The 16,656-nt window shown below is 46.6% G+C and overlaps 1 protein-coding gene across 10 annotated transcripts in view; it reads right to left on the bottom strand.

Annotated features, from left to right (window-relative positions):
- ANKS1B (ankyrin repeat and sterile alpha motif domain containing 1B) overlaps nt 1-16,656 on the bottom strand; it is an 805,832-nt gene that overhangs the window by 18,201 nt on the left and 770,975 nt on the right. For all 10 annotated transcript variants that reach the window (XM_053921934.2, XM_024579129.4, XM_024579128.4 and 7 more), the window contains 3 exons: nt 12,492-12,503; nt 11,511-11,597; nt 4,345-4,482 (listed from right to left, as the gene is read on the bottom strand). In XM_053921934.2, coding sequence (XP_053777909.1) covers nt 4,345-4,482; nt 11,511-11,597; nt 12,492-12,503 — 237 coding nt within the window. The remainder of the gene's footprint in view (nt 1-4,344; nt 4,483-11,510; nt 11,598-12,491; nt 12,504-16,656) is intronic.

Here is a 16,656-nt window from a genome sequence, read left to right on the forward strand (position 1 = left end):
GCTATTTCAAAAAGCCCCCAACAAAACAACAAAACCTTTCCTGTTTTAAAACTACGGAATGAGGTCCTTCCAGATTTTTAAAATAGATTCAGTCCTCCCACAGAGAACGCATCAAACGCTTTCTGATCTACCCACCTCAATTCTATGACTTAGAAATCTAGACTAACCGAGAAAATAATGTAAGAAGATGATGGTTGCCAAGTCACCTTGGTTATTACCGTATTTTGCTGTGTATAATGCTCACCGTTTTGCCCAAATTTTTGAGGGGAAAATATGGATGCACATTATCCATGGGTATAATGAGTACACACCATGGGTATAACAATCCTGTGTATAATGCTCACAAAAGCATGGGCGCACATTATCATGGCACTTATATACTGTATGTAAACTATGGTATATATGTCTCTTACAACGCTAAGAGGAACACTGCAGCCTTGTTACCCCCCACCCTGCCATCCTGCCGCTTGTAATCCTAGCAGCAGAATGTCTCTTCGTTCATTGGAGATGAGAGAGGTGGAGAGCACCGCTGAATCTGTATTTCTGATCCCACCCCTTCTAGTCTCATAACACAGCCTTCGTTTCTACCCGATCCTACAGCTTGCTCTTCCCCCAAGTTTTCACTGCCTGGAAGGCGGAGCTGGGGAAGCCTTTCGTTCTAAGAGGTATGTTCTGGGCCTAGCAAGTTGGACATGTGAATAGAAGTCAGCCGCCACAAGGCTGTCAGTCTAGAAGGCAGAAGAGGCCTGGTGCTTGCCGGGAGGGACGTGCTGGCTCTTTTTTCTTGGGAACCTCAATTCCGTTTTTGCTCTAGTGTCTTCACTGTCATCTACCTGTCATCTAAAACTGAAAATATCACAAGCTGAATTCAGCAGAAACGCTAAGAAATGGAGACAGGCTTCGAGATCATAAAGTATAACAATTCCTGAAGTGTGTTCTGCAGAACACCACCTTTTTGCAGGGTGCTCTCCTAAAAAGGCTATGGTGGCTAATGAAGTTGGGGAGCGGCACACTGCAAACCCCACCCCGTCCCCCCGGCCCCGGAGCCTGAGCATATCAGACTCAGCAGTGTCCCGTAGTAAGTAAACTACACTAAACTCACACGCCAGCTCTTGTAGGGGTGCTTGGGCCTCCCTACAGGTCACAGGATTTCTGTGGGAAAACGGTCTGAATTTCAAATCTAACTCTCTGTAACCTGGAAGTATTCTAGACATCACTGAATTTTCTAGATGGTAGCAGACACTCATAAAAACATATTTTGACCCATAAAAGCCCTCAAGGTCAAAAAGTGGCAATAACTTTGCAATAAAAATGTCTATGTATTCATACAGGTCAGTTAAAAGATTAAATGTATACTTAACGTATTTTCCTTCTTTCCTTCCTTCCTTCCTTCCTTCCTTCCTTCCTTCCTTCCTTCCTTCTGTCCTTCTTCCCTCTTTCCCATTTTCCTTTCCTCCTTCTCTCTCTTTTGCCATGTGGGCGGCCCAGGGGATTAACTTGTATCAAAAGCATTTTAAGTCTTTAAGACTGGACTAAATATTGAACCGCCCTACATAAAGAAACAAAATCCCTGCTCAGAGGGTTTTTTTTTTTTTTTTTTTTTTACACCAGCAAAGCTTGTTGCATCTCAAAATTGCTCAAAGGCCCAGGTCACAACTAGTGGCCTTTGTTACTATTTTTGAGGCTAGACGAACCGTTCACCTAGAGAGGGTTAAAACGGTGGATTTGTGTTCTAAGATGAGAATCATTTGGTGCTGATAGCAGATTCCTAAGCTAGTGAATGTCTACTTGAAATCAAACTTCTGGATGAAAACGCAGAAGATGAAGCAATTCTCCCTACAATTTCCCAAAGCATCTGGGACATCGTGGTGATCTGAAAACTAAACATTTGACTATTTTTCCCCATACTTCATCCCAGTATTGTTGTGTTTTGATAATATTTGGATACTCTTATGAAGGCAAATTATCTATTACCGTAACAGCCAATTCAGAAAGAAATGCTGCCATACTCAAGGAAAGGCTGGAGTTCAGCCTGAAAAGTATCAGGATGTTAATATCAACATTCAGTGAAAACACTGCATAGAGGTCACGTACCGATGTGAGTCAGTGTTTTCTTTCCAGCATTTCTATTTTATTTATTTATTGCTTTCTATTTTTTCAGTTCTTTCACAAGGGCAGTGGGAAAATGCTGGACTATAAATGTGCTTCTGGCAAGTCTGTGCCATGTCTCTTAGCAGAAAAGGGGCCGGGCTGCCAATGGGGATGTCAGGAGGCGAAGGGAGAGCACAGGAGGGGTGGAGCTAACGTGGAACACGGGTTCTTTATGAGGCGCTCTCATATGTTCCTTCATTTCTATCCCAATGAACGTCTGTGAGGGGTAAATGCTTGGGCCTGTTTTATACACAAGGGAAACCAACGCAGGAACGTCCTGTAGCTGGTCTCAGATCAGGGAGCAGTCCTGCACTGGGATGTGAGCTCCGCCCTGCGTGTTCTTTCCACGACACCCAGCCAACTGCCACGGAGAAGGGTGTTTCACACAAGCCAAAACACACATGGATAGAAAGGAATTTCCCTGTTTAAACAAACAATTGCATTTCACAAGAATGGCAAGTTATGCTTAAGTCACCAGAAACCCAATACTGAAATAACTTTGATCAGCACCATTGATCCCCCGCGAAGAAACGCATCCAGAGATACTGAGAGCGACCTTTGCTTTGCAGTCCTCACTGCTACCCCATGTCACATTTATATTATGCTCCTCATGCCTCCCAAAATAGGAGGCATTTTTAAAAGGCACATGAACACTCTTCCCTGTTTTCAGTACTCAAACTCTCAAAGGATGAGCCGTGTGCAGAACGATACCAGTGCTCTGAACACGAGTCTCACACGCTGTGGAGTGGTATGCGTCTTGCATTACAGTCATCCCTGGTCTGTGCATGTTTGTCAGAACTCAAATAGGCTGTTTCAGTCAGTCCTGCCCATGACATTGAACTCCCAAGAGTATATTACAGAAGAATTGTCAAATTAAAGTGACATTTTGGAATTCTCCTGATTATGAATTATTTCCTGGTCAAAGCCATATCTGTTTTGCCTGCTTCAAATGCAGAATGCCCAAATGCACTATGTTAGTGCCATCCTCAATCAATTTGTACCATCTTCAGGGTGTGTTTGTGTGTGTGTGTTAAAGGAACACCTGTTGTTTTCTAGAATCGCTTCCATTGTCCACGTTGGTAATACATGGGTCAGTTTTTAGACTTAAAGACACATAAGACTATAAGTGGTGTAACACCATAAGGACATCACTACAAGACCAACAACTGAAAAAGCAAATGGGCCAAACCTTGGTGTCCCCAATTATTTTTCGTAGGTGTCTAATTTGACTGCTATTCAACACAGAAAACCAAAAATATTGTATGAGGCACTGGGATTTATTTTTCTCCCACACAAACCCAGACCATTATGTCCTGCTATTTAGAAAAGGCAACCAGAGGAACCAACAGACACAGTGAAGGAACAAGGAGGCTGGAAGACAGATTCCAGAGAAAGAACGAGTTCGTCAAATCTGAAAAGTGAGGTTAGGATTTGAGCAGTGAGTGACACTTCAGACACTGGGTAGATGTGGAGTTCTGTAGAAAAAGCTCAGGAACACTGAGTCTGCAAATACCTTACACTAGGTGTTCCTTAATATTGAGTTGGCCAAAAAGTTCGTTTAGTTTTTTCCATAAAACAAAAGACACATTTTTCATTTTCACCAATAACTTTATTCGTCTGGATATTTTGAGTTCGGCTATCTCTCACACGATATAACACTGATTGTTCTTGATTAATGTCTCGATTTGACCACTATCAACTTCAACTGGTCTACCCGACTGTGGGGCATTGTCCAGCGAGAAATCTCCAGCACGAAACTTCGCAAACCACTTTTGATGCATTTGATCAGTCACAGCACCTTCTCCATACACTGCAGAAATCTTTTTCATGCATTTCAGTTGTGTTTTTACCTTTCTTGAAAAAATAAAGAATATGCTGAAAATATTGCATATTTTCTTCCTTCTTCAGTGTTAAAACGGCTACACAAAAATTCACCAATTTTGATAAGCTTTTTTAAAATGCACGCTGATAGGACAGCTGTCACAGTACAATCTAACAAAATTGTTTCCAATGATGTTAAAGACAACGAAGTGCTACGAGGACCATCTTACGGAAAAAACCAAACGAACTTTTTGGCCAACCCAATACTTGGTAAACATGCCAAGTGTCTTAATTGCAAGCTGGGCTTTCAGGAAAATTCAGGTCCACTGGGGGAAATAGTTCAGCTGTCCAGGGAGGAGGGCGGGCACTCACCACGTCGAAGGCAGTAAACACGTGGCAGTAGTGGTGATTGGACTTCAGGTCTTTCGTGATGTACGCAAACGTTGAGAGGTCTTCTGGGTCCTGGGCAGCACAGGAGATATTACGGATTTCATGCTCGGCAATTATGTTCTGGAAGAAATGACATAAATGACTGTGGTTTTCCTTTGCAAACCAGCATGTTTTAGAACCAATGCAAATGACCTGAGAAGCAGCTGCTTTCTCCCTTTCTAGAATGTTCTAGACCAGCAACATTCAAAATGATCCAACATGGTATGAATGCCAGGTCTGAAGGGAATGTTTTAATTTAACTGAAAACCATCTAGAATAGTCACGCCCCGGAGCAGCGGTTCTCACCAGGTGCTGCACGCACACAGAAGCAGTCTGGTCGGCAGGCACTTGTTTAGAAAAAGTAATTACTAGCCACTTTACTATTTCCATTCCCCACACACGCCTGGAGATGGGCAGGGCTATCTCCTGCTAAGTCTGGCTGGAAAGGGTCACCCGCCACGTCCTGCATGCTGCGAGCTCTGTCCCAAGGAGATGGATCTTGCCCTGTCTTCCTCCCGGCCCCACCTCCCTCAGAGCTAAGGCAGGTGCAGAAGCGGGCAGCAGGCAGGTGGAAGCATCAAGGGACTGTCTCTTGAAGACTCCGTGGAGGCTAAGGTGCTGGGCCCGGATGAGGGCAACCCCACCCTGCACTATCCAGACCCTGGATCCTCGATTGACGTGGGGTGCTGGACAACAACGCTTTACTAGCTGTACCCACTGTGCACCACTAAGAGCAGTGCCATGGCCATCATCATCAATGCACAAGTGGGGGGCTTGGTCCACTGTGCGTGAAAGTGCCTCACACAAGGCACATGGTAGAGCAGGGACTGAAACCTGGGGTTGCCTGACTGGCAGTTCAGGCTCTTTTACATAATCGAGATGCCCCTCTGCCCCACGCAGCTCACGCTGGTTTAACGTAATTCCATTTCTTTCTCTGTACCGTGTCTTTATGCCATCTCTCCCCCAGATCGCCTCATCCCAACCCGCCTCTAAGAATAACTGACGGGGGGTGAGGGAGGAAAGGTTTAAGTACCATTATCCTGAAGCACAAACTGATTGGCTGCAAACCCCTGCTAGAAACCTCTTTTGATATATAAATGTATTTAAAAAGCAAAACATTTCACATAATTGTGTGATCATTCTTTATCTTATAATAACCCATTTATGTTTTTGCAGTTGTCATAGATCTAAAACCCTCAACACGTTAGTTACCCTCATTACGTTTTAACTGAACAGTCTTAAATAACCTGCCGGCAATACAATGTTCCAGGTACACCCATCAATGCCTAAAAATGCGTCAAAACGTCCTTCCCTGCCAGCACCCCCAGCAAGGACTTCATGGCCCTCTCTGACTCTACTGAGCTGAATGGCTGGGAGGCAATTAGAGAATTAACACATAAAAGAAAATTAAGTGAAGACATTCTCACTGGGGCCCTGTACTGCGGTGCTACATGCAGCGCTGTCAAAAACAACTCAAATTGAAATTGGAATCCTGTAAACAAGTAACACTCTATTGCAAGATGCGGTTTTGAACAGAAGGTCACGATCCTCTTCTGGCATGCGGAGAGCATTTCTTCAAGTGGAATTCTAAATTAGGCACGCGTGAGAGTTACTAAGACCTATGATGTCTTTACAGGTACGATGGAAGGAGGCGCTGAGAGCCCCCCCACCCGCCACAGTCATTTTCACTGGGGGCTGCGAGTGCCTCGGGAAGCCTCTGTGGGTTTGGTCCCCCCATCCAGGAGGCACTGTTACGGGACACGGAACATTGGCTCCAGCTGTTAACTACATTGGCATTTCCTGTTCTTCTGCTCTTTCAGCATCAGGTGGATCAACTCCTTGGGAAAGTATTATAGTGAAAAGTGCTCTGTGGCTTTTACTGAGCCGAATTCCATGAATCTTCCCAAATCATAAGATGTTATGCTTGATGATTTTCAATGGTGTGTGATCGCATCGTGGCCCAGGGCAAAATTATAAAATAGGTAAAGCGTGTCTTTGGAGATCTGTATTAGGGATCACACGTCTGTGTCCTCCCCAACTCATGCCTGGAAAGCTGAAGCCTCCTGTGGTGGTGTTTGGAGTGGGGTCTTTGGGAGGTGACTGGGTCATGAGGGTGGAGCCAGAATGGGGTTAGTGCCCATATGCTGAGCCAGCTCGCTCTCTCTGCCCCGTGAGGACACGGCAGGAAGACAGCTGTCTGTCTGAGCCAGGCAATGGGTTCTCACACTGAATCTGCTGGCCACTGGGTCTTGGACTTCCCAGCTTCCAGAACTCTGAGCAATTAAATGTTTATTGTTTAGCAACCCAGTCTAAGTCATTTTTCCCACGTCTTCTTGATTTCCCCTGATTTTCCAGACCCCCCACTTCTCTGTTCACCAGGGGCCAGGGCTATCATTCAACTGCTCACCCAGGCTCCCCTCCTCTGTGCTGCTCCATGTTCCCAAATCAGCCTTGTCTCCCACTGTTGACACTTTTATTTTCTCTCTTCCCACGGTCCAAATTCGGGGGGGGGGGGAGGCAGGCTAGTAAAAATATTCTATATCCAATTAAGGGTAACTGGTATTTTATCATCCTAACTGGCACTGGTAAGACCCTCAGACACAGAGAACAGCTGATGGTGGCCAGAGGGGAGGGAGCTTGAGGGATTGGGTGAAAAAGGTGAAGGGATTGAGAAGTACAAGTTGGTGGTTACAGAATAGTCATGGGAATGTCAAGTACAGTGCAGGGAATAGAGTCAATAACACTGTCATAACTATGGATGGTGCCAGGTGGGGACTGGGACTGCCAGGGTGGGGGAACACTTTGTAAAGTGTGCGACTGTCTAACCACTATGCTGTACACCTGAAACTAACACGAAATAATATTGAATATATGAACTGTAACTGAAAAAAATGTTGTTAAATGAATGTATACCAACGGCCTGTGTAGCGAGGAAGTTTTGAACAGAACTTGATGCATCTGCGGGGCTAGAATGCGGCGAGGATTTAGGATCTCACTCCTGAAACGCCGCCATCCCTCTGACGTCATCACGGGGGTCAGGGACACACCTCAGTTCAGAGTGAACTCCGTTACGGTGCTCAGCCTCCATATCTGAGCAAGTTCTAAGGAGTCTAGAGCTTTTCAAGCTCAAGAGAAGGGCTGGGGAGGGGCTGACCTTGCCCCTTCTTTGGGATGGAAAGTTGGGCAGCATCTTTCAACAAGAAGAGGTGGTTTTTCCATCTGTTGCTTTTCATTACATTGAGAAACAGCTGGAGAGATGGCTGGCTGGCAGGCGTAGAGTAGAATTTTGGGTTCTGAGGAGGAATGATGGAGGATTTTTGGTTGTGATAAAGAAATGATGGAGCCCAGAAATTGGCCTCTCCCTGCTTTTCTTGCTCTAGGCTCCTATAGGTAGGGCCCCGGTGGAGACAGCAGCCCAGGGCTGACTCCAGACAACCGCAGAGTGGGTGATGCTAACAAGCACGCATGCTTACAGCGCTCTTTACTTGACTCCAAAAAACAACAGCCATGAGGTTAGGCAAATCTTCCAAATTGTTTTATGTCTAAAAATCAGCATAAGCCAGCCCTGTTTGAAGTGGGTATTCAAAACAAGCAAGCAAACAAAAACCAAGCCCTGGTACTATGTGGTTCCTAATTTAGTAGGATGGGAAGACCGAGGAGGGGGTCGAGCAGGAAGGCCAAAGGCAGCCCGCCTGCATCCCAGCGCTGGACGTGGGGAGGTGTCACCTCTGGAAGCCCCTACTGAGCTGGAGATGGGTCTGTAACTATGCAGTCCTGGCCCTCTGGGCCAAATGTCATGCCAGAGCTGCCTCTGAGCTGAGGGTGTGCAGAACCTGCTGTGCTCTCTCTACCATGTTTTTGTACTACATCAACTCCAAGTTCCATTTTTAATTCAAGATCATTTCCCACTTCCTCCCTCTTGAATCGGGGTTAGTGACTTGTTTCCTAAGTTAGTAGGCAATACATCTGAGTTTGCAACTAGGCACCTAGCCCTTCCCCTTGAACTTGGCCAAAGCCACTTATTTATCAGAGCAAAAGGGAAGCAATGCTCTGTGGGAAGGTTCATCTTTCTCATAGTCTAATGGGGGGGGGTGAGAGAAATGGAAGAGAAGCTGACACAATTATCCCTTACACTTCAAACTAGTTGGTGGAAGGCATCTGTGGAGAAATGGACCAAGTGTTAGGTTAGGGGATGGGAAAGTCAAGTGTTAGTCCTTCTCCAAGGTCAACTTAGCAAGGGGTTTGCAGCCTTGGATACTCCACCTGTCCAGGGTAGGTCGAACAACCCTCTCTATTGTACCAGAGTAGGGTTAAAGGGAAGGCTGTTTTTGAAGAAAACACAATGAAAACATGAAACATGAATGTGCAGGTGTGACTTTGGTTGTGCCTAATGACAGGACTAGTGGCCACTAGTAACTAAAGTGGCAAAGTCTTCCAATAGGTCTACGCACCCCCTGCCCTTCACTTCAAATCAAAGTGGGCACGAGACAACGCTTCCCAGGGGAGAAATCTCTGGTGCAGACCGACAGCAGGACACTGGGGTTTGTCCACCTGCTCCTTTCCTGCTGTGGGCATTAGAGGTCGGTCTTTGCTACAGAAGAAAGTGACAAACACACATGCCACTGCAGACACCGCTAGAGTGCAGGTGTATGAGCACAGTTCCTTCCATGCCACCACTTGAGCGGTCTCGACCCTTCAACCACAGGCCCCCCATGACTTCTGCAGCCAGTCCTGCGGCCTGGCTGTAGCAGCGTTTCCCAGCCTCGTACAGTCGAACTCCACCAGGGTGGCTTTGTACCATTTCTTCTAAATATAATCTCTCTACTTTGGCTTCTCACCCAGCAACTACCAGCCTGTTTCCCTGAGTCACTGTTCTCTCACTGTCCACTGTTAGACTGGGGCAGATGAGCCACATTGCCGGACACTGGGAGGGGGACCCTGGATAGCCAGTTGAGGTCAATGTCTCCACATTACCACAAAATCCAGGCGCACGTTGTCATCCAGTCACGAAGGGGTGGGCTCCACTTGCCACATCATATGCACTTTGCCTTTGCTCTAGATTTCAAAGTATGCAGAGGGCCGCCCTGAGAACTCAAAAGATATGCTGGCCTTCTTTATTTAGTGTCTTTATTCACACAAAATGCCTTTTGCGTATCTCCTGGTGCTTCTACTTTCAAAAAGCAGTCATCTGTGAGCAGAGATCTATCAATTATTGGCAACTGAAGCAGGAGTGTCTCCTCAAGGTATAAGGATCTAGTTCTATAACCCTTGGTGTGTCCATAAGCAAAATGCAACAGAGCTGACAAAGCTCGTTCTCATTCCTCTGATCACGGAGAGTGGATTACAGAGCATGCTATTAATACACATGCACCAGTAATACCACCCACTCCCTGGAATGACAGCCTTAAGACCCTGGGAACTTCACAGGGCAAATACTGCTTGTTTAGAAACTGTCAGAACCCAAGCCTGCTAAGGTGGGTGTCCACTGCTAGGAGAGTGTCAAACTCATACACTGAAATATATCGTTCCTCATGGTTTTCAAATGCAAACGGGGTGGAGTCAGTTGCTCCAGGTTAGGAACCTCCCCACCCCCAATGCCAAAGCTTTTCTTGAAACTTAGATACAGCAATAGCAATGGCATCTTCAATGAGTGTTCTACAGAGTTTTGGAACTTTTTAAACCAAATGACTACAATTTAAGGATAATGTAAGTTTACACACAAGCAAAAATGCTTCCAAGAAATAAAAAAGCAAATCACTGTGGTTTTTCTGATTAAGTCTCCAAAACTGTGACCTGACAGGCACAACCAGCACCAACGCGCTGCAGAGTTAAAGCCAGCATTCCGCCGTGTGCTTTGCGTATCGTCGGCCAGCACAGCCATACAGGGTTATAAGCTTTCTGCTTGGCTTTCTGAACTGTTTCTAAGACTGGCAGGTTGTTTTCCTAAGAAGATTTGGGGAGCTTGGGCATACCTGACTGCTGATGTGGCAAGTCTTTTTCGTTACCAAAAAAAGTCAAGAAAACTTTGAATTCATTGATCCAGATGCTCAGGTTTATTACAGACCCTCAGGCATCATTGCCCATGGGACTTCCCCGCTCCTGCCCCTGCCTCCCCAACCCCGTATCTGAATCTAGCTGCTCTGGTCCTAAGTTCTCAATGTTCAAGTTCACCTGTTTCTTGACTGTCTGCACCCTTTCTCCCAAATGGAATGGGTCCAGAGGGAGGTGTGGGTGGGGAGTCCAGAAAACGTGGTATTCACCAGTGGGGGTCACTTCCTTTCCCCTCCTCCTCTACTGTACCAGTTGGAAGGTGTAGCAATAAACACATGGATGTTGGGGCGTTTGGTCAGGAGGAGCCAGTCAGCTGTGAGTTTATGGAGAGTGAGAGTGCGCACCCAGGCTTTCTGGCACTCTGTCATCTTTGCCAAGAAAGGAACCCTGGAACACCTTGTATGTAAAATACAGCCCAGCTGACCACCCTCGACCTTAGGGTCCCCACTCTCTTCCTGCTGTGAGGACAACGTCCCAGCAGAGTCCAGCATGGCCTAGGCTTCTTTTCTGACTGTGTCTTTTAAGAAAACAATAGTTGAAATTTTCTTTTCCACTCAGTAGCTGAGCACTACACGCAATTATAAACTATCAAAGCAGAGGATGTGTCCTTCACGGGAGGTATTCATGGCACATATCAGGAGAAAGGACGTGTACGTCTCTGGGGAGATGGAAAGACAACTGTCCTGGCCCTCCACCTGGTGACACTTCCTCGCACGGAGGAATGACAACATGGCTGCATTTGCGTTGTTCACATAACTTTCTCCTGTCCTAATGTCCTCTGGGTCCAAAGGGACATGCCAGACAGCAGGTGGTCACAGTCTACTAGAGAAGACACCACGGCAAAGTGAAAGCAGAGCGTGTACAGGAATCCAGATCGAGCCCCCAAACGGAAAGTGCCCTTCTGAATAGGCTGTGTGTGCGCCTGCAGTTGTGTTTAGGGAGCGTGGAGTTTGGGGAGTGGGGCGTGACTAAAGTGGGGCACGCAGGGCATGATGGGAAATGAAGGACGTCAGAGCTTAGACTCAGGGGTCGAAGGCACAGAGAGGTGCGATACCCACCTTATTTGTTGCATCAATAAATTTGACTCCTTTATATGAGACCGAAAGGATAATAGTAGGGACCTTCTTCATTTGCTCTGTGGACTTCTGAAATTAAAATTAGAAAGCTGTCAGAGCAGTTTTTTGTGTTGCATGGCAACTAAAGTAATAATTTTTTTTCTCTTGAAAGATAAAAATGAGCTCAACAACACACACAACCCCCCCCCTCCCCTCAACAACACACACCAAACACACTCTAATTTAAGTGAGTATCTACCTTCTCCTGGGCTTAGCTATGGTATGGGCTCATAAAGAGTCTGCCTCGCACTTCAGGATCTAAAAGGAGCTTTGTGTGGGTAAAGGAATACTGCTTTCCCCCGTCTCCAAAGGGAGAACGAGCAGCTCTGTCTCCTACTACAATTTCAAGCAACGATTCTTTTGACTCGCGTTAAACCATGTCAGATTGAACTCCGAGGGTGAGTTCAGCATTAACAAAATGTATGCTACCACTCCTTTATTCCCAGTCACTCTCTTTCATCAAGGGGCAAGGCATGTCTACGTACATACTTAAAAGGGGGATTTGAACTACATCACTGTCAATTTCCCTGGAACCTGGCCAAATCCGTGAAAGCCGATAGTCTATTTACAGCGGAATCACTGTGACCACATGGGATATAACGCCGCCTGTAACAATGAAGTTCTGTGGGAGCAGTCTGAGTTTTGAGCCACAGCAGAAGCAGCCAGTCCGGGTAACTCACTTTATCATTGCACACCGCTCTGTTCTCTTAGGCTAAGTTCTCATTCCTGAGCTCACACCGGCTCCCTGTGCTTAGAGTCTGCAGCTTCTCCAGCTCTATGCGTCTGCACAAAGCTTCCCGTGCTGTAGTGCTGCCTGTTTGGTTCAGTTTCACCACGCATCCCGGGTCACCAGCAATCGGTTCACTTCACTCCCCGCTACGGACACTCCCCCGATAACCACGTCAAACCTCCAGGAGAACCTACCTGACAGTTAGCCTGATGGGTGTTCCAGACAAGACAGGTGGGAGCATAACAGGAGAGAAAATACATAAAAAGGTGAGCGGAAACCATTTTAATAATTCACTGACAGCATAGGATCATTAAAAAGTAAACAGGACAGGCTTCACAGCTCTATGTGGGTGCAGCAGAACGGTTGTTTGAGCAAGGCGGCAGGCTTCTGCAGACCCGTCTCTCCTCCTCCTGTCCTGTCTTCTCATCGCTCTGCTCGCTGCTTTGCACACTCTGGTGAGTGACACGCAAGAACCTTCTGCTTTGAGCATGCCACAACCAGCTGTCTTATGTGTATTAAGGGACTTGGGAGAAAATAGGAACTTTTAAAATTTCTTCATTTATACACATCATCCCATTTCCCATTTTTAAATTCCGACACGTGACCCAACCTGAAGAAGGCTTTTAATCAGACAGTGTGAACGGACGGCCGTTGAACTCAATAACGATGGCTGTATTGCCTCTTGGACTCGAGCCACCGGAAACTTGGTTCATGTAGTCCTGATTATTTTGACACATCATTTTGATAGTTACTATACCTGTTTCAAAGATAAAGGCTTACTATTTAATATTTATTAGGTGTTTCATGCAGTATTGAAAAAAAGCATCCCTTTTGAAGGGATTTTAACTAGTTTTAAAACTACCCAGACTCACCAGTTTTTCTTAAAAGAGGTATTATGAAATTGGAATGTAAGGTTAGATATTTTTATCTTTTTAATGCTTTATCCAACCCACTCTTAAGGATGTGCAAAATAAATCAAAGGCAAGGCCAGAAGAAATGGCCTGCAGTGTGCTGATTTTAAGGCAAAGCCGTGGGCTGAATTCTGGAAAGAGAGGGGGCTGTGGCCGGCACAGGCAGTAAGGTTTGGTGGACTGAACGTGTGTTGTGAAGAATTCTTTGCAAAGAGTAACGATGAATTGCAACAAAACACCTGGCTCACCTCTTGCCATGAATGTACCTTCCTGAACCGATCTACTGGTAACACGAAACAACATATAGCTAACGTAAGGGTAAGATACTAACATTTATTTAGTGATTAAGAACCCCCCTCCCAAATTAAAAAAACAAAACAAAACCCATTGGTCATTCACTTCAGCAGTTGAGTGGTTACATTAGGCAGCTCACTGAGCTCACTGTTGGAAAAACTCAGGGTCCACTTGAGGGGACGTCAAACAGACCTCAAATTGTGTGCAAGCTGCCGTCTGCCGAGCAGGGCTGTCAGAAGTGCCGTGTTGAGGGGGATTCTGAGCCTGCGTCTGGGCTCAGTGGGCAAGAGGGAGAAGAAGAGCTGTACATTCCTGGCTGGGTCTGATACAATGAACAGCTACAATGCAAATATTGACAGTGTGACAGAGATATGAACAGTGTCTCCAGAGCTGGCTTTTAAAAAAATTGAATAGGAATTTTCCAGGTGGCAAAAGAGGACAAAAGAGGCTATTTTAGCAGCAGAATCAACATGCGTGTGCACACTCACCTGGAAATAAGAAAGACTGTGGAGGGTGTGGGGAATTGGTGGGAGATGAGGCTGGTGCAGTGGGTTTGGAAGACTGTGACTTGCTTTGCTAAGCTAGGAGTCACTGGCAGCTTTTGAGTGGGGAGGGACACAGTCAAATCTGTGTTGTGGAGAAAGAGCTCTGGCAGTTGGTTGGCCAGGAACCACGACAGGCTGAGTGCAGGGAGGCGGGAAGCTGTGGTGCAGATTCAGACGAGAGACCCTAAGCCCCGGGTTGAAGTAGAGGCGCTGGAGATGGACCGGGGAGCTGCAGTTCCAATGAGTAAGAATCGGGAGGATCTGCTAAATGATCCACCACTGAAGATGAGTGAGCAGAAGGATGCCACAGGTAAAGAGGACGTTCACTGAGATAAGGAATCCTGGAGGGGAGCATGCTTTTGCATGAAATCCTTTTGAATGTGCCCAGTTGGATCATGAGGTGGAGATGTCCAGCGGGAAATTAGAAACAAGGATCAGATCTGGAAGTCCACCCACATAGAGGGGGTGGCTGAGGAGATGGGAACAGAGGAAGAGGCTCAACGAGTGAATGGAAGGAGGTTGGAGAATCACCCCTCGGGGAAAGGTGACTGTGTCTGGGCTGGAGCAGGAAGAAGAGTCAATGAAGGAACCTGAAACAGAGTTGGAAGAAGCCTGAGAGCTGGAAGTCAAGAAGATTCCTTAGAAGGTGGGAACAGTGCCAAAAAATCTGTGGCCAGCTCAGTGACTGGTGCATGGAGGAGTTGCGACTTTCATTGGGTTGAAACCTCCAGCTTTAGCAACTAGAAACTTTGTTGCTGGTTTATTAAGAGCCACTTCAGGAGAAAGGTGGCAGCAGACAAAGGCAAGAGCACAGTGAGTGTCTGGGACAGGGAGAGGAGCGACAGAGCAGACGGTGGGTCAGGACACATGCTCTTTGGCTGAAATGAAGGCACCACGGCGATTTCTGTCCTGACACAGGTTCCACACCGTAGGCTCAGCCAAGCTGAACACGGAGAAAAGTAAATGGTGGTTGTGTTTTTTCCTTTTGAGGGTGCCAAGAATCCCCACTCTCCTCACTGGAGGCAGCACCGGGTGCCAACGATGCAGGCCGGGCACAGGCATCTGTGAATGACAATGAGGAGGTGGCCATGCATTCCTATCCGACACCTGCTAGGACCCTACCTCTCGAGTTACAGAGCCAGGCAACACTGGTTTCTAGGACCTACCTGCAGCCCTGCTTCAGAGTCCAGACTCCCACATGTGTGGTTAAAAACCCAGGCCTGATTTATTTGTGGAAACTGAATTCTCCTGGGCCCGTTTTCTCAGTCAAAGGCTCCGGGCAAACCCTGCGTCATGGAGCTCGTCTGTTTCTAGTTGCTTTTTCCTCCACCACAGTCTGTGCGTTTTGGAGGTTTCCCAGAGTCCCGGAATTCTCTGTCTTCAGCGCTGACTTTACAGCACAGTCTCATCTGTCATAAGGACCCCTGGGTACCTAGGTAGCTCATGGGTGACATCCCCAATTCACTTAACCTCTAGCAGGGGTGTCCAACCTCTTGGCATCTCTGAACTACAACTGAAGAGTTGTCTTGGACCACACATTAAATACATTGTGACACATATTCACACAAAAAATTTCCTACTGCTTTAAGTCAATTTATGGTTTCGTGTTGGGCCGCATTCACAGCCATCCTGGGCCGCACTCGGCCCGCGGCTGTGGGTTGGACACCCTGCTACAGCAGCCTGGGTTCCCGCTGAGAGTCAGAGTGCTGTTCAAGCACACCTGTTCACAGGTTCCCAGATTTAGATGATCATCCCTTCCCTTTTCCAAGAGAAACATTTAGTTTATAGAACTAATGTTACATTTCTGTTTTTATTGTTGACACTATTATAGATGCCTCGCTTTTCCCCCTGTGCCCACCTCCACCCAAGCTCCACTCTCCCCACTTCCCTCCGGCCTCCACCACACTGTTGTCTGTTTCTGTGGGCTATGCATATATGTTCTTTGGCTAATGCCTTCACCTTCTTTCATCCAGTTAGTGTTAATTTCTGAAACCTAAAATAAATGCAACTTTTGAATCTTAAACTTGAAGACAGCCTTACATTTAGCACTTGGCTTTATGTTGTCTGTAAGCATTACACAGAACAGGGATTAGAATTTCACATCTGGAGCTAGACGCCTGGACTGTTGTTCTTAACAGGTAAAGTGATTAAACCCTTTTAGAGCATTTTGTTTTTTAAAGAGAGATTTTTGGATTCAGCAAGGATAGAAATCATCATCTTTTTCCTTTTCCTTTTTCATTTATTAATCGTGACAGCTTGGAATTTTTGTATCAGGCCAGAAACAACCACTGGTGCTCTCATTTTAGCCTTACACATGTCCTGAGCATTATGAAGAGTTTCTCATCTTCTAATGCAGAGTCAACAGTACGAGAGCCCGCTTGTGAGACCACAGGGATGCGCCTCCGACCACAAGGGTGGTGAAGAGCCAACAGGTCAGGGCCCGGAGCGCTGAGTCGCGAGCGGTAATGCTGGGTTTGACGCTCACCTTCCTGATACGAGTCGTTTGTGCCCCGTGACCAGCAATGCGGAGGACAGAGTGAGGGGGTCTGCGGGGATCCTGTTGCCACCCCTGCCTTCTTTCAACGCCCTGATTGTTTCCAGTGTGTTTT

This window comes from Desmodus rotundus, chromosome 3, assembly GCF_022682495.2.
Source record: "Desmodus rotundus isolate HL8 chromosome 3, HLdesRot8A.1, whole genome shotgun sequence".
NCBI classification, from domain to species: domain Eukaryota; kingdom Metazoa; phylum Chordata; class Mammalia; order Chiroptera; family Phyllostomidae; genus Desmodus; species Desmodus rotundus.